Source organism: Aythya ferina, assembly GCF_964211825.1.
Source record: "Aythya ferina genome assembly, chromosome: 10".
Classification (NCBI taxonomy): domain Eukaryota; kingdom Metazoa; phylum Chordata; class Aves; order Anseriformes; family Anatidae; genus Aythya; species Aythya ferina.
This window is the reverse complement of record NC_140306.1, coordinates 12,369,548-12,390,977: the sequence shown is the minus strand read 5'-3', so window position 1 is coordinate 12,390,977 and position 21,430 is coordinate 12,369,548. Positions and strand designations below refer to the sequence as shown.

At 35.3% G+C, this 21,430-nt stretch overlaps 1 protein-coding gene across 39 annotated transcripts in view; it reads left to right on the top strand.

Moving 5' to 3' along the window:
* Positions 1-20,067, top strand: part of SLMAP (sarcolemma associated protein) — an 81,490-nt gene extending 61,423 nt beyond the window's left edge. For 18 of the 39 annotated variants that reach the window (XM_084531219.1, XM_084531211.1, XM_084531214.1 and 15 more), the window contains 9 exons: positions 218-298; positions 559-618; positions 5,335-5,457; positions 6,219-6,293; positions 10,392-10,712; positions 12,013-12,130; positions 12,793-12,964; positions 15,257-15,391; positions 19,778-20,067. In XM_084531219.1, coding sequence (XP_084387345.1) covers positions 218-298; positions 559-618; positions 5,335-5,457; positions 6,219-6,293; positions 10,392-10,712; positions 12,013-12,130; positions 12,793-12,964; positions 15,257-15,391; positions 19,778-19,867 — 1,175 coding nt within the window. In that variant the 3' untranslated portion in view covers positions 19,868-20,067. Of the gene's footprint in view, positions 1-217; positions 299-558; positions 619-5,334; positions 5,458-6,218; positions 6,294-10,391; positions 10,713-12,012; positions 12,131-12,792; positions 12,965-15,256; positions 15,392-18,661; positions 18,752-19,777 lie in introns of all 39 variants that reach the window. The other 21 variants (XM_084531220.1, XM_084531212.1, XM_084531216.1 and 18 more) reach the window with 3 other exon arrangements.
* Positions 20,068-21,430: the final 1,363 nt, after the last annotated feature.

Below are 21,430 nucleotides of genomic sequence, written 5' to 3'. Positions count from 1 at the left end.
TAGATGCTAGCCTAGATAATGACTTCAGTAATACTGAATCCATTTGAGCCCAAATTTATGAAGAAATAAGCAAACACCAGGTTTTTAAGTGTTTTCAGCTCTTTTTTTCTAGTCACATTTACCAGTCATTAGATATATATGTGTATAGAAAAAAATATGATTAAGAAAATGAACAAAGTATTTACTTACTGTAGCTGATTCTCCTTGTCTCTTACAGAGAATCAGGCAAGAGTGAAAGAATCTGATTTGTCAGACACTCTCAGTCCAAGCAAGGAAAAAAGCAGCGACGACACTACAGGTAAAGATTTAACTGAAGTTTCTGTAAAATCTAATTAGTTTGAATTAAATCACTTAATCATGAGAATTTTCTAAAAGGGCAGAGAATACTTGTATTGTGTGTTATGTATTATAGGTCGGTTATAAGTTTAAGCAGTACTGTTTACTTTGCAACTTTATAAATAACTGTGGGAAGAGCATAAAAGGTTCTTTGCTTAAAGAATGCATATATGAAAGCTGTCTGTGGTCTACCTGTTCTCTGAAAGTGTTTTTTTCTTCCAGATGCCCAAATGGATGACCAAGATCTAAATGAACCTATTGCTAAAGTAGCTCTTCTGAAAGGTAAACAGAAATTTATTTTTGTAATTTTAGACTCGTAATCTGTATTTATAAGTCAGTCTACCAGCTTTTTTTGTTGATTTTTAATGAAATGTGTATTTTTACAAAAACTCAAGAAATGTTTAAATCATGGTAGTATGGAAGAATTGCACTTAATGATGTTTCCTTGGGGTGATACTAAAGCATGCTGCTGAGTGTTAATATAGAAGTGATTTGTGCTTCAAGTTTGTTAGCTGCACTCACCAACACTGTTCTATGAACTTGTAACTTCAAGTATTGTTGAAAAATAGTTTCAACATTTACTCAGTTTAGGGCTAATAACCAAGGAGAAAAGGGATTCCTCCACCACTGACAAATACTTTAAGCATTGTGACATTTTACCTGTGTAGTTTGCATCACTGCCAGAAATGTTTCTGTTGATTTGCATCGGTGGCTTAAACAGAAAAGTCTAAAGTCTTTATTGTTAACGTAGTGAAGATTTGAATTCCTTGCTTTATCAATATTTGGAATGATTGTTGAACCTTAGCTATGATCTTTATAGTTACAAAATCATACTTTTTACTGCTCTGAAGGCATGTACTTTTAGATTTGATTAGCAAGCTATTTACATATTTACATGATCTGAAGTGTTGTGGGATATTGTTACATTTAACTGAAAGTTAACTTTTTTGGCCTTATGTGCTGCCACATATTTGCGAATATCTATGAAATGATGTTTACATTGGCATCACAAGTAAAGAAGAATGTGAGAGCTTTTCATGGTTCAGAAAGACAGGAAACCACAATGAAATTTAGGAAATCCATAAGAGAGCTTTTTTTCCTGTAATTGTTTACACTTCTCTGATTTTCTGTTAGAAAGAACTTTAAAATATATAGTATATATATTTCCAAACAAGAAACCTAAAACTGAGTATGAGATTTTTCTAGTGAATTTTAGTTCAACAGAACTATTTAAAAAGGAGTGTTCATAACACTGTGCATGTTTCATTTACATTTTGCTCTAAAATGAACAGCAAAAAATAGTAAAGCATATAACCTTACTCATACACTATATTTATAATTCAAAAGCAGTTAGCTAAATGTTTTAAGCAAATACACACTTGGTGGAAAAACAAGTAAAAAATCTGTAGTGATAGGTCCACTGATAAGTGATTTTTCCACCCTTCTGGATTCTCAAAAAAAAAAAAAAAAAAGTGTATGTATATATATTTTTTAAGTCAGTGGAAGTGAATGTTCTCACATAGCCAACTGAAGACTACTCGTAATTGGCTGGATTTCTTAGTTAGCCTCTGCAGGCACATGAAAAGTAGTCCATGGACCCTGAGATTGAAAATCACTGGTGACTGAACTCTCCTTAAATGCAGATAAAGCCTTCCTAGGCTCTGTCAGAAAGGTTGCCTTTTATAGCCCAAGAACGAGATAAGCCTTCTGTGAGCATGCTGTTTCCTGGGTTAGAATGGGCTCATGTTCTGTCAAGGGTCGGGTGTACTTACACTTTTTCTGTCCAGGATGTATTAAAGTGACAGGGACGGGTAACTGAACTCTTAAAAAGCTAAAACCAAATTTTTGATAGTAACATCAAAACAGTCTTGTATTCATGTGGATGATTGTCGTTGTTTTATCTGTCTTTACCCAGTTAGACTTAAACCATAACCATCACTCAACTTCAAAGAAGTAGAAAATACTTATTTGCATAGACAGCTTTGCAATCAAAATACATATTATAGTTAACTAAAGGAATTGGAAAAGCTTCTTCTCTTGAAGCTATTTATGGGCATTCCTATTTTGTTCTCCTGAAACCATTTAAAAATATCTGTACAATGAATCATTTGCCTTTGTAATTTTTATGAAGAGTCTGTAAGCTCACAGTTTTGTTTGCAATTATGTCAGAGAGCCACTGCATACTCTTGACTTTGCCCTTAAAAGGATCTTATTTGCCACAGAAAGACTTTCAGTTGGGTTTGTTATGCGTTCGTGTAATTAAGGAAGAGTGAGAACATTTCTGATCTGGCAGCTGCTGGAATGCGGAAATGGCTGTTGGAAAAGGCACTGCTCCTTTTTGTTTAACTGTCGGAACTTAGAAAACAAATGTACGGAACAAGAAAATGATGAGATGTTAAATTGTTGTAGTTTCCTCCAAGTGTATTTTTCATCAATAACTTCTGAGAGCATTCAGGGATCTGCTTCAGCTTTCTGCAAGTCAGAATCTGGCAAAGATGGGGAAGGGGAAGACCTTGCACAGATTAGTAGAGCTAAACATCTTTATTAGCCATTTATTCCTTAGATGTTGCTATGTAAGTGGCTTCTCTAACAAAGAAAAATCGCAAAGTGAAAAACAGGTACATGTTAAACAGATGGAAAGTAATAAATGCCGTCAGAAGTTCAGTGATCTTGTTCTTGTCAACTTCCTCATATTTTTTTTGTAACTCCGGGACTGATCTGTGGAATCGAAGTAAAAAGTGTGTTTGGTTGAGGGTTTGCTGAATAGTGTTAGTTTAGATAATAAATATCAAGAATCAGTAGTGGTCTCATTCAGGAAGTTTGGGAACCATTTTTTTTTTTTTACCGTTGCAATAGCCAAATATTTTATGTGCATTATAAGGTTTCTGTGAATCTTATAAAGCTGAAGAAAACTCAGATTTATAATTGTCTATCTGACTTCACTGAATACTCTGAAAAGTACTCATCTGAACAAGCTCAGAAATCCTGCAAAATTCTGAAAGAGAACTTTTGTGAGACTTGGAGAAATACCAGCCTACTAAGGTAGTTGCTTCCACAGACCAGACATACAGATAAGGGATGAATTAAGACAGCAGCCTACGTATCATTCTATCATCTCTGTTATCAGAACAAAAATACAAAGGCAAACATGTAAGCAAAGCTCTGCTAATGTCCTCAAGCTGATTTAATCATGTTGATTAAATCTCAACTTTGTCTTTTTTATTAAAGCTTTACAGATCCTGAAATTGCAAAATCCAAGTTTATGGATGGAAAATACTCCTTCACACACTATAATATTTTTTAATGAATTGGAAAAGTTAAGTTTTCCTTAGAACTGACCCATGAGTTAGACTTCTTTTCTAGAGCCAGATTGAAGGAGAAGCAGATTTCATGTGCATTGGAAATGATTTGTTATGTATCACACTGTTTTGTTTTATTGTTAATGACTTTAAACCTACCAGTAGAGTGAAAAACAAAAGAAATGTTAAAGGAAATCTTATTGTGTTGGGGTGTGGGGCAGAAAGTGGAGTTTATTAAGAATCTTTTATAACACAGCAAACAATCTGATCACAGATGAAAACTTCCCATGAACTAGAATAAATGGATGAAGGTTTTCAAACAGTTGTATTTTTTGTGTACCTCATAATTAATGATAGAACTCTTTAGACTTCTGAGGACAGTTAGTCCAATGTTAAATACTTCTGGAAATTGCTCAGATACTTGTTTAATTGCAGCTTATTTGCATTGGTTCTCTAACCGGTTTTCATGACATCAATTTGCTTCTAGAAAGAATTATTTCAGAGCCCAATAATAGTTTTTACTAGTTATGAATAGAGCAATGCTACTACAGAATTTGTTTCACATCTTAGAGTTATCACAAACATGTTTGTCAGTTTGTAGAAGACCAAAAACCTGTTAGGTTTTTCATAGGCATACTTGTGTTTCTTGGCCTTTGATTTAAAAGCATATCACGTGTATGGAAATTTCCCTTCTGCATTTGAGTAGAAAAGAGTTTTTACCTTGACACACATTGCATTTCTGCAAAATTGATTATGCTGTCCTATAACTTAAGTTTCTCATCTCCCTTGAAGTAGTGTTATCTTTCGTGATGTATGCTTTCATTGATTCGAAAATGCTGTCCACCAGAAAGTTCATTTAGGGTGTCTATTGTTTGATTTGGGACACTGCTTCTTTATCAAGAACATAATTTGCCAGCTTCCTCATCCGTTTCTGCTGAACTGTCTCATTAAGGAGGACTGAAAGTCTAATTGCTCCAAGTCTTCATCCATGAGAAGCTAAGAACAAAACATCTCCAGTAAAGAGCAACTACGATTTGGAACTCTTAATAAATTTATAAAAGAGTATTTGGATGAAATATTTAGTCCTCTTTGTTCTTTCTGCTCTCATAATTTTGTTCTGAGAAGGTCTAAAAGCACATGTGCACCCATATCTCTATTCTGTGATCACACCAATTCATTACTGTGAGAATAGGAAAGACACAGCCTCTTTTCTGAGTGCTGGTATGCTGCTGGACCGGGCTGGGATGTGCTTGGAGGAGCAGGAGTGTGGGAGGGTGGGCTTGGGTGATAGGGGATGCAGGATCATTACTGCTAAGTCTGTGCTAGGAAAGAAGGCTACAGTAGCTTCCTTTTAACAATAGAACAGTTGTAAATGCAGTCAAGGATTGTCTTATGCTTATCATTTCTTCATTTATGTCAATACAGAAATCCTTGCCAATCTATACAGTATTTTTAAAAATTATTGAATTTGTGTATGATTTTTTTACTGTGTTATGTAGAATGAATGTTTTAAACTATGCATATGTTTACCTCCTTTTAAAAATGTATTAATATTTTTGCTAATATTTACCTAATCCAATTTTGAGTTTACTTTAACTAACTCTGGATAATGTGAATAAAAAGGTACTTGACAACACATGACAGTGCAAATTAAGCTGTTGTACAAATTTATGCTTTAAAGAAAATGTTCTTTTATCAGATGAATTGCAGGGTGCACAATCAGAGACTGAGGCTAAGCAAGAAATTCAGCAACTACACAAGGAGCTGATTGAAGCCCAAGAGCTAGCTAGAACAAGTAAACAAAAATGCTTTGAACTTCAAGGTGAGACTCAGATCAACTTGATTGTGTAGGGTATCCATTAAAATCGTATTTAATAGGTAACCTTAAAAGGGGTCCAGCTTTGTTGACTGTTGGATAGATTTGTTTCCTAGAATCTCCTGCACAGAATGTCAGAAACCTTTTTTTTTTTTTTTTTTTTTTTTTTTTTTAAATATGCATAAGCAGTCAGATTGAGCCCCTGACTTTTTTGGTTCAAGATTGACCATTTTTTCATAGCATTGAATACGTACATGAACTCTATATATTTCATTCATAGAAGATATATTTATCTAGACATATTGGTTCATCCATATTTCAGTCAGATAAGGCACATATTTTAATGCGTTCAGTGGTAGCTCTTCAGATTGTCCTTTCAAACATGGAGCTGTATCATTGCCATCAGCAATACCATGGGTTGTTTTTTGCAGGAAATAGCATAGTCCAGTTTAACTCACATTGTTCAGTGGTTGTGCTGAAGCTTTTTCTTCCCACCCCTACACCAGTTTGCATTTAGCACACATGGAGTTTTTGGATCAGGCAACTGATTGCATTAATTTCAAATTAATTGCAATACTACCACAATAATAATATATTTACTATTAACTCTTTATTAAACTACTTACAGTTACTAGCTTTGATAACTTACTGGAATAATCTGACTGTTTTAATCTTTAATTAAGGGGAAGTCATGACTAAAACTAATTACAAAACTGAAATACTTCTTACTAACAAACGTTTGGGCACATTTTTGCTTTCATTTGTAGCACTTTTGGAAGAAGAGAGAAGAGCATATCGAGTGCAAGTTGAAGAATCTAACAAGCAAATAAATGTTCTGCAAGGTATGAAATATTTTTTTCACCTCAGTCTCCTAGAGGAAATATATAGCTTTAGCTGTTCCCATGGCATCATAAGGACTTATGAAGGAAAATGTTAAGTGAGTGTATGTTTTAAATATGATTTGTTTCACAGTATCTCTGAATTCTGTTGTTAAATGTTTCCTATTCTATGCTTTAATCATAACTTTAATAATGCAAGTAATGTCATCTGTAACATGTTCCTCTTCTCCTTTCTCTTCCTTCAGTCTTTCTTAGCTTTGAATGATCCAGAGATTCTTACTGTGGCTGTTTTACCTTTTCCTTAAACACTAAGGTTTATTTTTGTACTTCTCAGTCTCTTCACTTTAGTAGTAAAATCCTCTTAAATAATTTTTAATCGCTCCAGATCTGCACTCAAGTTGGATGCATTAAAATGTCTTCAACAGAGGCACAGTCTGTGCTTTATGAAAAATGCAATGACCACGCTCGTGCTCCTTTCAGCCCAAAATGGTTATAGTAGAATAGAGTCCCATGATTTGTGTAACTCTTACTTGTGACACAGAAGCTACTGTTTTCAAGCTAGTGAAGTTCGTATTGACTGAAAGCAGAAAGGTTTTTGGAAGAGCAGTGTAACTAGCCAAGTTTGGTTTTCTACTGGTTTGTTGATTACCTCAGCCCCTCCAACATCTTTCTGTTGCCTTGGTGTTATAAGAGATCTGTGCTTGCTCAAGCTTTGACAAGAGTCACTCGTCCAGTATGTTGGGCTAGTGGTAGCATGTCACATAAGCATTTTCGGCATTACACGCCTACTTGTCAGCCTGTACGTGCGAGTGAGTTCCGTGGTTGAGAGGCTATCTTGCCTTAGAATTGATAAGGCTTATTTTAGGACTCCTCCTTAAAACAAATGTTAGTATGAACACCATCATTATGAACTCAGCCATTGAGAAGGAATGTGTAGGAACTTCATACCTTGAGATTGTTGTCAGTATATTGCTGGGTTTGGACATCAAATGGTTAGAAAACATGAACAGACAGGTAAATGGACTGACAACACAGGTCTTATTGTCTTAGGAAATTAAATTAGCTTTAGAAAATTATTTTTTATGGGTAGTAGTTTGTTGTAGAATGTGATACTTTTCATATACCAGTTACACTTACTGAGAAGCTTATGACTGCACTGTTTTATAGGAATGTTAGCAAAGTGTATTTAGGTCTTCTGCCGTTATTCCTCTAAGAAAGAGAAGCCTTCTTCAGAATAAGAGCAATTAAATTTTGACTTCTGTCCTGCTAATAATGAAAATTCTCTAAGAAAAAATACTGTAGAAAAAGTTAGAAATTAGGGTTTGATAGCCATTTCTGTGCAGGAGGAAGAAATTTTACATCTTTTCTCAAAAAAAAAAAAAAAAGTAGAAGCTTGACAGAGCCATGCTTAATTGCAAGGTGTCTCTTTGTGTCTTGATCACTTCCCAAGTGAGTTCTTGCTAATGATTCTTGCTCCTATCACTCCATTGTGGTTTAAAACATTCTGATATTAGTTGTCTGCTTGCTGCTTTCCAAACTTCTAGGGTGTGACATATCTCACAACTTGGGAAAAGTTGTCATGATGTCACTGTTCTATCTTGGCAGCCTCTGTGAACTGTAGTGGAGAAAAAAAAAATCCTGACAATTTCACATGGTAACATTTGTTCAAATATTTTAATGGAATCAGTGTTTTAGGCCAGCCTGTGCTGTGTTTGACATAGAAAGGGTGCTGTAGAAACAACTGAAATCCTGTCTCTACGTGTGAAGTTCTTTACATGCACAAATAGGTAAAGCAAGGAAATTCTTGTATCTCAAGTAACTAGTCATTGCCCATTTAAAAAAAAAAAAAAAAAAAAAAGGCAAAACATTCAGTTTGGGTGAGGTAATGGCTTACATAAATAAGAGTTGTAATGGAAGCTTTTTTTCTAATTGCCATTTCAAATTATATCCCGTGCCTCAGAAAACATTTCAGTATTCTTTGTAGCAAATCCTCTATGTAAGTTATTTCTATAACTCCACCAAATTTTAGAAACACTTGTATATTTGGGATTTTCATTCATACCATGCTTGTTTTCATGCCCTGGTATTTAAAGGGAGAGATGCTCATAAATAATGCAGACCAAAAAAAAAAAATTTCTTGGAAAAGCTGCCTGAGAAGCAGCAATTTAGTTGGACTTTATTAAAAAAAATATATATTGAAAAATCACTGCTTTGCTCACTGATGTTAACAAGTCTTAATTCTTGGTGTTTTAGAAACATGTACTTTTAGTGTAAGGGTTTGGTAGGTTCAAAGCTTCAAACACAACAATACACAGGTGATTGTTAATGTTCTGTTGTCTTACTCTGTTAGATTGTTCTCATCTACTAGTTTGATTACTATTCTGTTAGTATAATCCTGTGGAAATTGTTTCCAAATGAATGAGATGGAAGCCTTTTGTTGCTCGCATGTTCAAAAATCCATCATGCTACAGATGTTTTTGTTATGGTATTCTGGTATTCTTGGTATTCTGCTTCATCTTACACAGGATTGCTGTGAAATCTCATTTAGTATAGTCTATATTAGCTATTATGTTTTATAATGAATAGGAGCTATCATGGTCTTTCCCATGCTATATTTTCTTTCCAAAGTGCGGAACTGGGTTGTTCATAGATTCCTTAGCTCATCTAATGAGCTAAATGTCTTGTTGGACCCTGTTTAGAAGAGAAAAAAAAAAAAAAAGCATGTTTCTTCTTTACTATATGGCAACTAGCAGCAAAGTTTCTAGATTGTAGCTGTGTATGAATTGTGCCTATATCTCTGTATATGAAAGGTCTGAAAGACATCAAGTATCATGGATAGTTGTCATGAAAGCCCCTCCTGAGCAGTTTTTATGCTATATCAGGTTACAGCATGACTCGCTCACATTCTCGGTGTCATCTTCTGTAATGGATTGAGAGAACAAAAATAAATACAAGAAACCTATGAAGGTTACTTAGCCTCAGTTATCTTCCCCATGCTTTCCACTGTCCTTGCTTGCCCTTTGCCTCAGAAAAAGTAACATACTACTGTAAGTGCGTAATTCTAACCCTCTACAGTATTTGATATTAGGGTTTCGAGTGATCTAAAGAACTTTGTTCTTTTCTCAGAGCATTTCTTCATTAATTAGGTAATTGCTTTTTCTCTTTGAAAATCAGTGAAATACATGTGAGCTTTGATTTGTGTACTTTAAAAGGCAAAACAAAAACACTAGGCAAATTATACGTTTTGCTTCTATTAGTCAGGGTTTTAACTATGATTTTGTTCTTCTTCCTTTCATACTTTCCTTTCCTCTGTACTGTATTTTTTGTAAGTATTTGCACAGGATTCTATTTGCATGCATATTTATGAAAAATAATTGTGCTCAGCGAAGGGAAGTTAAGTAATGAAACAGTTTTGAATAGGAATAATTTATCAGGTTTGCTTCATGCAGTTGTGAAATTCTGAATAACCCAGCACTTATGTGACTGCTGCACATTTGCAGTTTGCAGCCACTCATGAGCGCTAAAGGTCTTCTTACAATTCAGTATGTTAGGTGCAGCTATTGCTTTTGATCTAAAATTCATCTTGAGCCTTGCAAAACACTTTTTGCAAAGAAGTAATTTTTAATCTACAAGTTGAGAGAATGGAGTAGAAATTAGGCTCTGTGCCTCAAGTATTTATAGACATCACAGGTTAACTTTAGCTGCTGAACAGGCAAACATTTACAGTGTAGTATTGCGAATCTGTTTGGCTTGTCACAGAAGCTTTTTTGCTTTCCCTCTTGTGTCCTCCGTCTGTAATACTGGTTTTGTTTACAATAAGTTTGGATCCAAATCTTGATTTCACGTTTCAGGAGAGTTCCTTTAATGCCCCCCACATAACAACCCTGTCTAAGAAAGCTTTGTCAAACCCGTTTTCTTATTTCTTAACTCTCTGTAATACGCAACCCCTCATATGTGCATTTGTTAAGATTAATATGTTTTTAATTGCATTAGTTTTCTTTAGTTCTATTAAACATCAGCAGGTTGAGAACAGGAGGGTTTTGTTTAGATTTTCTGTAAATGAAGTTTATAAAAATTGTAAAAATAACGTATGTTTTCCAGCTCAATTGCGGAGGTTACAAGAAGATATTGAGAATCTTCGTGAGGAAAAGGAGAGTGAAGTTTCAAGCACTCGAAATGAGCTAGTCAGTGCTCAGAATGAAATTCTGTCCCTTCAACAAGTAGCCAAAAAGGCAGCATCAGAACGAGATACTGATATTTCTACTCTTCAAGAAGAGCTGCAAACTGTGCGAGCAGAACTTGAGCGGTGGCGGAAAGATGCCTCAGATTATGAAAAAGAAATTGTCAATCTACAAGCCAGTTTTCAGCTCAGGTGTCAGCAGTGTGAGGAGCAACACAAGGAAGAAGCTACACGTTTGAAAGGTATTTGTTTAATACAGTGCCACGAACCACCACAAACAGCATCCTTTTCAGTCTGATGAATGTCAATAAATCAAACTTTCCTCCCTTCCTCTATCCCTCCTTCCCATCATGCATGCACACTCATTTACTATATCCTTATTTATAGAAGTGTATCAAGGCTTATAGTGTTATAAAACCCTTTCATGTATTTCATTAAATAGAAACTTCCAATTATGCTTAAATTAGCTTAGGTACCCTTTTGATACCAAAAGTAGGCCAAGTGCAATGCCATTTGGAAAACCTGTGTTGTTAGAGGGATTGATACTGCTACAGGTTTTCAAAAGGACTTGCATAAAATCCGTATAGTTAAATCTGTATAACTAAAGCCTGTAAAGGGGTAGCTTCTGAACTTTTAATTTTTATAGCAAAGGTTCACTTGAGAAACCTGCATTTACTATGGGTTAATAAAACAGATGATATTGTGTTCATTTATGTTAAAATACATATAGTTTTATTAAATGTAGTTTTATTTTGGAAGCATGATGTTCAGAGATGCACAAATACTTGGTGCTGAGCCAGATCTGCTAGGCTCATTCATTTGCTCTTCACTTTAGCTGCAATACATGCAGGTAAATACACTGGAGCCACTGCTCCAGTTCTATAGCTTCAGGTCTTGGAGAATCTGCTAACAGAGGTTAAAAGCTCATGCTAAAATATTCTACATGCCACAGCGAAGCTGGCATCTGTAAAATATGCTTTGAATTCTGAATTAGTTAATCGTAGAAGTCATCAGAAAAGCCTTTTTCCAGCTGAGGCTCCAGTCTCCATCATTTTATTATGAAGACAAGTAATACTTGATAAAAAACAATTTTACCATAGACTGATTTATTTCAAAGGTCTTACTTTAACCATTTAGTTATTTCTTTAAACACTGTTACTTTTAGCCGAGGCATGGTTATCTAGGGATTTTAGTTGTTTGTTACTTTCAATTTGTTTCTGATTTTCTGCCGAGAAGTGAAATCAAATATGATTCAAATATGCATTGCGAGCAGACATATAAGCAAGACAATTTACTACTGCTTTGTGCCTTAAAGAAGCTCACATTAAGAAAAAACACTAGCTTGTGTATGGCTCACAAGCTCTTCCTAACAGTAAAGATACTGTGACATGTTTTATAAATGATTGCAATAGAAATCATATAACATGATTATAATAATTTGACCTTTACAGCTAATACCAGCTTTTCCACCATTTATTAGCTGGTGCTGCTTGAAGCATTCGTGAAATTATTGTACTCAAAATTTAATTTTATTAATTGCAGGTGAACTTGAAAAGTTGAAGGCAGAATGGAATGCTCTGGAAGCTGAATGTGTTACACTAAGAAAGGAAAATACTTCGCTTACATCTGAACTTCAGCGACAAGAGAAGGAGCTTTCTAGGTAAGGGCATGGTGTATTTGTCTGGGAAGATAACAAAGAAACTTTAGAGGTTGGTTATTCTTATTTCTTCCCTAAACTGGTACTAAATGTCTGATGGTGTTTGTGATTAAATGAACTGAAATTTTGTTTCTATCTTAGTTTTTGGCAGAAAACAGTTTTGCCATTTATTTCTCCCCAGACGCTTCTGTATTACTTCTCAGATATGTTACATGGTATCCTGATATATTTTGCTATTAGCTTATACCACTGGAATATGGAAAAGAAGCATGTGTACAAATAAATGAAAAGCTTCTAACAACCTTGGACAGACTTCAAATTACAAGTTTGTTTCACAATGCTTTCATGTATATAATATATAATTAGTGACCAATAAAAAAAGTAAAATAAGAAACTAAAAAAAATAATAATCTAAGTTATAGTATAGATTATAATTACATTAAACACGATAATGCGTACACATGCATTTAAAAGCAGGTCTGTGGGCAATCTTATATCAGTACTTTGCATTAGGGAGTCAATGTTGATCTGCACTTCTATGATTGTTTCTAGCTGATTTTTCTGTATTAAATAGAGATGTGAAGCTTTTGAAAGTGAAAACTGCTTTAAAAACCTTTTGTTTAAATTTAAAGTATGTAAAGAAACAATTGTATTTTATTTTTCAGTTCTCAGAAGCAGAGTTTAGCGCTAACCAGCAATATAAGTGTTCTTGAAATGTCTCGAAAGGAACTTGAAAATCAGATGGGATCTTTGAGAGAAAAACATCAACAGGATGCAGCTAGTCTAAAAAGCCAACTCAGTGAAGCTGAGAGTCAAGCAAAGGATGTTCAGAAAGAGGTAACATGAAACACTTTCTGTTTTGAAGGAATACAATGCCCAGTGACTTTCCTTTTATTTCATTATAAAAGCTTAAATGTCAAAAATTCAGAATTTTTAGTAGCAGAACTTTTATTTCAAGTACGTTTATGTTAGGTAACAATATATACATCAATGGTTAAATCTCAAAGGGAAGATTTCAAATAACATGACTTACGTGTGTTTTGGGAACCTCCTTAAATTTGCTTCCATTCATTACCTTAGTAAGAGCATTAGCTTACTTTATAAGCTGTTAAAGATAGGTGACCCTTACTCAGAAATGTTCCTGATCATCTGGTTAGCCGTTATGAGTCAAAATGTATTCTTCTTACTCAGTATGGTTTAAGCTTTATTTGAGAACAGGACTACACATTCTTTAGAGATGGTTTCCTTTCATCATAATGGATCACTAGGCTTCTAAAGATGATTAGCAAGTGCATAAGGAAAAGCTAGCATTTTGAGCCTAGCTACTAATGATCATGTCTGGAAGAAGGCCATAGTCTCAATCAGTTACTTGCTTTCTTCAATAAAGGAATTTTGAGAGAAGTTTTCCCCTGTCACTGCTATTAGTTTGTGTACTGCAGTGTTTTTCTTTGCTTTGTCATTAGGTCATCCATGTCACATTCCTTTCTGTTTTTCTAATTTGAACAGTCTTACTAATCTGCTTGCAGTCAGATATGTTTGTAAAGTTGCTTACTCTTTTACGTTTGTGGTAAATGCCACAGACAAATTGTGGCACAGACAAATTGTGGCACAAACAAATTGAAGGTCATTGATTCTGTCCTCAATAACCACTGTTGTGACGACTGCTGGAAAACTTGTAGAGAAAAACTTCTGTAGAGAAAATTGAATGCAAGTTTGAAAAAGGAGAAACTGTCCATAAGGTAGAAAGACGAGATGCATTGTCCCAGTATTTATACTTAATCCACAGTAAGAACTGTGGCATGTTATTTTTTCTAAATGCCTTTCCTTCTTTTACAATTGATTTTGATGCGTGGGAAAAAGGTTTTATTTGCTTCATACAAAATGTTGTTTTTTGCACCTATTTGACTGATCAGCATAGTTGTAAGACCACTATTTAAATGTAAAGGACTCCTTATTCCGCTTTATTTTTTGTCTTTTTAGATTTTACAGTTCTGTCCCATATGGTAATGAATAATTGTTTGATATGAGAGATGAGTTAATTTACTTCATATTTCCTTGCTTTGTAAATCATTGCAAGAGTTGATAAGCTGTGTGTTAGCCTTGTGTGCTGAGGTTAGCATGAAGATGTATTAATTGTGAACCGTTCATATTAATTTCTTAATGCACTGTTGTCCATAATTATTATTGATAGATGTCATGTTACTGTATTGTTACTGGTACAGCACATAAATTGATCACTCTGGGATAGACTCAGTACAGTTGAGTATGAGCAAGCTTTCTGGAAAAGGACACAGTACTCAATGCACTGATTTTTTCAGAATATACGTGACAGTCTACTAAAATGTAGTTTACTTCTAGAATGTCCCAGGTAAAAAGAAACACATTGTTTTCTATTCAGTGATTTGCTGTCTGTGAATATATTCCTGAGAAGTTCCAGGTCAGGTAAATTTGTCTGCAAAAAGAATACTCTAAAGTAATATAAAAATGTTATTGATTACTTAATGAGAGATAATGGTGAGCTCATTCTGAACTACTGCACTTGTATGTTCTTAATGGCATACTGCATGGGCAGGTGCTACATTTGTCTGAAGTGGAAAATTTCTGAAGCTCTGGACACTTAAAATGTTTGAAACCTAATATAGAAATGTAGCTAGTTAATCTGTGTTTCTAGACTTAATTTGTTTGTAGAATTCTATCTACTTGTGATTTTTTGTAAGTAATGCGACCTCTAATAATCTTTCTGATTCTGAAGCAAGTTGTAATGTCATTGCTGCCTGTTTAGTCATTAAGTGAGTTGTGTTTTCTCCTCCAGTAGTAGGGGAGATCATTACATACCTAACATGAAATTTATTATACTTCTTCGTATCATTCTAGACACGATCACAGAATTTACGCTTAATTATCCTGAAAAAGCATACAAGGAATCCTAGTTTTTCCAAGTCAGAAACAAAATCTTAATTTAACAAAAAGAAAATCTAAACCAATATTTTTGCCTTGCTTTTATTAAGAGAGAATGTTCTGACCCATGGCAAGTTATGCTGGGCAGAAAAGAAAGCTGGGTGCTAAGCAATTGTAAGCAAGCTTTGAGCGGCCAAAAATCTGCAGCCTTTTCTTTCTTTTTGCATTTAGTATGAAAGAACACAGACAGCGCTCTCAGAACTGAAGGCGAAGTATGAGATGGCTGAGCAAGAAAAACAGTCAATCACAGAAGAGCTTAAACAGTGTAAAGAAAACCTGAAGCTGCTACAAGAAAAAGGAAACAACGTAAGTCTGTCCAAAATATTTGGGGAAGTCTGGTTATGACACCAATGACAATTCTGTTGATTGCGAGAACACCCAAGTGCTGAATAGAAAAAAGCTGGCCTTCACAAAAGGTCCATGTACCATATCATATGCAAAACTCCATTCTGGTACTACCTGTGCAAATTTGCAGGTCATTTGCAGGTCAACTGGCACAATTTGCATGCAAGTTAAATTTACAGCTCCATGACAGTTTTAAGTATGGCCTTAGATATCTGCTGTATTGAAATAATCCATCTTAACTAATCGCAAATGAGATCTAGGCAAAACTTTCTAATTTCAGAGACTGATACGTAAGCTGAGAAACCTCGGTCCAAAAGAGTTAAGCAACCTTCTTCAAGATGCTTTTATTTTATTTATTAGTGAATATTACAACATATGTTCCCTCCTCACTCTTGCTTATGCTTCTTAACAGTGGTTATCCCTGGTCAGCTCATGCTTTATACATGTAATTGAACCATCCTTTCTATTCACTAATGGAAATCTTTTCTGCTACAATTAATTTGAGAGGTTCTATCAGTAGAATTAAGTTTACAGCTAGGGACATCTTTTTCTTATAGTGAGGCACCTGAGATCCTCCAAATGTTAACTGTGGTAGGTGTGTCAGAGGGTAATTATAGCCTTTTTAGATACCTTACTGCTCTGAGATGACCAGTTTGTCTTCCTGTACTGCTGCCACGATCTGTGGTGGGTCAACAACTCCTGTAGTGGTCAGTACAAAATAAAAAGTTTACAGGTATTACCACCTAAAACCAGCTGTGTGCTACATGCCCAGTTGATATGAATACTCTTACTGTAGCCCACTTACTGAAAGTAAACCTCTGCCATAGTTAAACAAAGATGTAAAGAACTCAAAGCTGTTCTCACGTTATCATGACTGTGACGCTAATATCCTCTTGGAACCTGCTTCCTTTTTAGAATTCTTCTGCAATGCCAAAACAATGTTGAGTTACTGAAATAGACAGATGTGCAGAAATAAACAAACCAAAACATTCTAACAGAAGAGACCATAACAAAATAATTGTGAATGTGAGACTTCCTGTTCTGTTAAAAAACTAATCTCAGCCCTAAGGTGATTAGTGAAAAAGGGGGGTAGTTGAAAGAATTAAAATACTGTGAGGGGAATTGGAGTACCAGATGAAAGCTTGTGAGGTAAGGGATTTATTTTTTTTAGGAAGAATTTGAGGTGTGTGTTTAAATGAAATAGGAACCAGACCAGTTGCCAAAATCTGTTTCCAGAGGAGCTACAAGAGTTGAAGCCCAGAGGTCAGGGTATGAAGAGCATCCAACCATATAAGGACTCACAGGACAAGCTTGCTTATCCAAGTGAGCATTACTCACAATCAGCAATGTAAAATATGTCTATCTTGTGGATTATTTGAAGCATCATGGATACTGGGCTGAGCTCCAAACTCTAATTTTTCAAGTACTCTTGTCCCCTTTTTGCTGGAAACATTATCCATTACTTCATCCTTTAGGGCAGTGTCCCGCAGAAAGTGACTTCCCAGTGTGGGATTTGTTCCTTTTTGCAGCCCATCTATATCTGAGTTTTTGTATATCTTCATATTCTAATAGAGGATGCATGTTGTTGATGAAGCACCTAGTGAAGTGCTCTTCAGCAATAAGGAGAATTTTTAAGGTATTTTGTTAAGTTCATGAGGGGGAAAATTTAATCATTTGGAGGCAACCTCATTTAATGTGGTGGATATTTATCATCTGTTTCTCTGGTCAGGATGCCCCAGACTTAAATATGTGTAGCTTATAAATAAACAAATCTATAAGATTGTCTGGTGAACTAATAAATGTTAGAAAAGAGAAGGCTTCTCTATTCCATTTAGAATATCATTTAAATACCAAGTTTTTATCCTTTCCCTTTAGGAAGGATGAAGTTTTTTACTAAAAAAAAAAAAAAAAAAAAGCTTTGTGTTCTGAACCGCTTAGCAGTGTGGTATACTACTTGTGCTTGCATGTTTGTAGTCACTGATTAAGTCACTGATTATTTCCTGATGCGCTTCATACGATGGATTTATTTATGTGAATGGTTTGAGAACATTAGCTGCTCTGGTTGACTTAAACTTTTGGCGCTTTTTTGAACACTGCTGTGATTATTTCTACCAATGTGCTTTCTGTGGGAAGATGGCACTGTGATTTGTGGCACCAATGACAAAAAAAAAAATAATACTGCATGGAAATTACTTTAAGAGTTGCACATGATTTGTGAGATTCTATTCTTCAATCACAATGTTTTAGAAGACTTCAAACTTGAATTGATCATGTATTTATTTGGCTGAACAAAATCAGGGTGGCTTCAGCACAAAAAAGTTAAGAAAATACAAAGCATGGTTTGAACTTAACCTTTGTGTGTCTGTGTGTGTGCACAAATATATAGGCTAAGATGCAGAGAAAGCAGATGTCTTCCAAGGACAGCTGAAAAAGAAATTAGGTCCATTTTTGCTTCTAGTTTATCATTTTAAGAATAGAGGCTGTATATCCAACATGTGAAGTAGTTTACAGTTAACTGAAAACAATTGAGAAAATATGCAGAATCTAATAAAACCATCAGCTAAATGAACCCTGAAGTCTTGCTAGCTGGTAGTTTGGCCCAGCTGCATCATTGGATCAATTTTTAGAATTGCATTTGCTCACAAGGCTGATGCCCTGCCAGAGATGCTGATCTTTGTGGTATCTCTAACAGAAATATACTTCCCTGGTTCATAGTACCTTGGTGCTGAATGTTATAACCTTACAAAAATGTCTGAACTACTGGGTTTGCCTGTGGACATAGTTGTAACTAATTCATCAACAAGATTGTTTTTCCTGGAGGCTGGTGATGGAAAATGAGAAAGGTGGAATGAAGAAGCAGCTGAAAAATTTAATATCTGGTATGAGTCTTTCTCCCTTAAGAAATCCGGTTTGGATTTCCTATCACACAGAAAAGAAAAACAAAAAGCAAAACAAAAAATAGAATTAAGATACAGGCAAATTCCAAGTTGAGATGAAGTTTCTTAGAACATTTTCTGCCTCCTTCCCTTTATTTTTAAACATTCCCATTCATTTGAGTAGAATGGTGTACTAACTTTGTATACCAGATTAGATAATGCTGTATTGTGTTAGATGTCTTTAATACATTTCATTTAAAACAAAGCTCACTGACTTATTTTCCCCTCTCTAAATCATCTTTTCCTGATTGATTTATAGCACAAAGTGATTTTTAATATCCCTTCCCTTCTTTAGCCTTCCATATTACAACCCGTCCCAGCCGTATTCATCGGCCTAATCCTGGCTTTCCTGTATTGGTGTTACGGCCCATTGTGGTAGCGAAAGGTACAAGCACTACTGTTCAGTCGATGTATGTTTGTCCCTCTCACCTGTATGTGCCATTTCTGTATAAAATAGTGCATGGTGAAATGCTCACAGGTATGCCTTTACCTGAAGCAAACCCTTCATTTAATATTGCCATTCTGTCGATACTGATGAGCTGAGCGATCAACTAATCACTTAACATCTGTCTGATTTCTTTAATTCTAACAATGACTTCCATTCTAACTGGTTCTGAATGTGCCTCTTCTAACATGGTCTCAGTTTGTCTTTAGCAAATGGGCTACCTTTTGCACAATGCTGTGATGCTAGGGCCTGGAAGAAAGCTTAATTGCTTAATTAACTATGAAAAAATGAAGAGTTTGCCTCTAAATAATAATAAAAATCAACAAGCTTCGGTTCTTATTTACGGACTAAGAAATTCCTCTCTGGCTGTAAACCCTTATTTTTCTCACTATGGCTGTGAAGAAGATGGGATAAAACCAAGATGCGAAATAGGTGGTTGGTTTGTATTCTGACCTCTCAGCTTGCATTTCCTCTAACGTCTCCCAGTGTGTCCTTCTCTTATTGTCGTCATAAAATGTCGTGACAGTCCGTTGGAAATGATTTTGTTAGGATCTGTTATGAACTAACTTCAGAGATCCGGGTTTGAACCTTCAAAAGCCAAGTTAAAGATGTCAGTACTACGTACACCTGGCTAGCGATTGCTTCGCACAAGTGATGTTTTAAACATCTTAAGCCCTCACGTGTTTAATAGCAGATTTCTTTGAGGTGTGTACGGTAACGAAGCTGAAAATACAGAACTGGTTCTCCTGGCGACCTTCAGTCATGAAGAGCTGTGGAACTCCCTTGGCCAGAGCAACGTGGGTCACTGTGCCCCTCCAAGTCAGGACTAGCCTGCAGTAGGGCTCGTGGGTAACATTTTAGAGATGCCTATCAACAGGTACTCAGGACTTTCAGGAACCATGGGGTAAACTGATTAGTGTGAATTAGAACAAATATGATATTGATTTTTTTTTTCTTTCCACACAGAGACAATGGCCTTGGATGCCTGTGATGGCAGCTTTGGTTGCTGTAACAGCCGTGGTGCTGTACCCAGGCCTAACCAGAGCTTCTCCATGAGAACTGTTGTTGAATCCATACACCGTCCTCCCTTTAGAAGCTGGCAACATTCATATACTGAGGGAAAACAGATTAATTCTCTTCCTTTTTACCTCTTAATACAGCACAGCTCCGCGTGAGAACAGCAGTAGGGTCATTTGCTTTAAACTGTATAAAATGTATCTGTCTATGAAGAGGGAATAAAATTGTGATTCATCATACTGTGAGCAATATTTTTGCTTACAATTTCATGCAAGTTTTAAATTAGTATGTTGGGATTCTGAATACTATAATGGTGGCCTAAAGTAGGCTTCTTGGTACCAAATTATTTATAATAGCTAGGTTTGCAGACACGTGCTTTAGAATCTGATTGCCAGATTTAAAAGGAAAACAACATTTCTGATTTGGACACCCAAGCCAAGTAACCTTGCAGATACTTGGAAAACGGATGCAGTGTGCTCAGTGCCTTTCAGTATGATTTTTTTTTTTTTAAACTAGTATATCATTTTACTTGCTGTTAGTCACTGAGCTGTTGGGAACAAGACTTACGAAAACTTCTCTTATCACGCCTTTTGAAGGAAACATATTTTTCTTTGATAAGGATTGCTTTATTAATGACTTTTGGGGAATAAACACAATTCATGTCCAGCCTTAAAGAGATAGAGATACTGATGGTGGAGACCAGCCTAGAGTATTTAGTGTGCGCGTGTGCGAGTATAAGCATGTGTGTGTTCTTGAGTGAGCTAAGGTATTTCTGGGAGCAAACACTTGGTCATTTGATGGACATAGTGCAGTGGTTCAACTCACGTTAACTTTAGTTTGAATGTAATTTATTAAATTTCATATATTTAAAGAGGTGCGTTCTTTAAAAGTATGAATACTTTCTCACATATCACATTGTATCGATTTATTTTTTCAGTCATTTGATACTTTCTTACGAGCTGGATAAACTCTTTAATTAAGCTTTTATTGACATAACTTCATTAAGAGAACTGCAACAGTGTGATTAGCTGAAAAAAATCTAAGATACATAAAATACTACAAAATTGGAATCATATTCCTGGTAATGTATTGTCAGGTGAATATGATTTTAATTTGGTAGTAGAATTTTGTGCATCCTCATCCCATGGCTGTAAGTACGATGCAGTGGTCCCCATTACAAAGTTTATTTTCCTTATCCAAGTACTATGCCTATTGCTTTTTGCTGACTTTTGGTGGGAATCACTGTAGTTAGTGCTGAATTAAATGTAGACTCTAGTTGTCTTGTTCAGCTCAACAGTTCTGTCAAAAAAGTTTATTAAAGACTTAAATAATATGCTAAAGAATGGTAAAGTAAAATGGCTCTGCTAAAGAAAGCTTCAACATAGGGAGATAATCTCAACATTTGAATTGGCTTTAAACAATTCTATGGCAATCAACAGGTAGTTTAAATATTTAAATAGAAATTTAGTATATAATTTACCTTGTAAAGTTTTGAGGGTCATTGTCCTTTAATCAAAGGGTCTATCTTAAGTTACATGGGATTTGCTCTTGGGAGGATTATTAGTTATGGAAATAAGTCCGCAAGTGACTTGTAGAAAATAT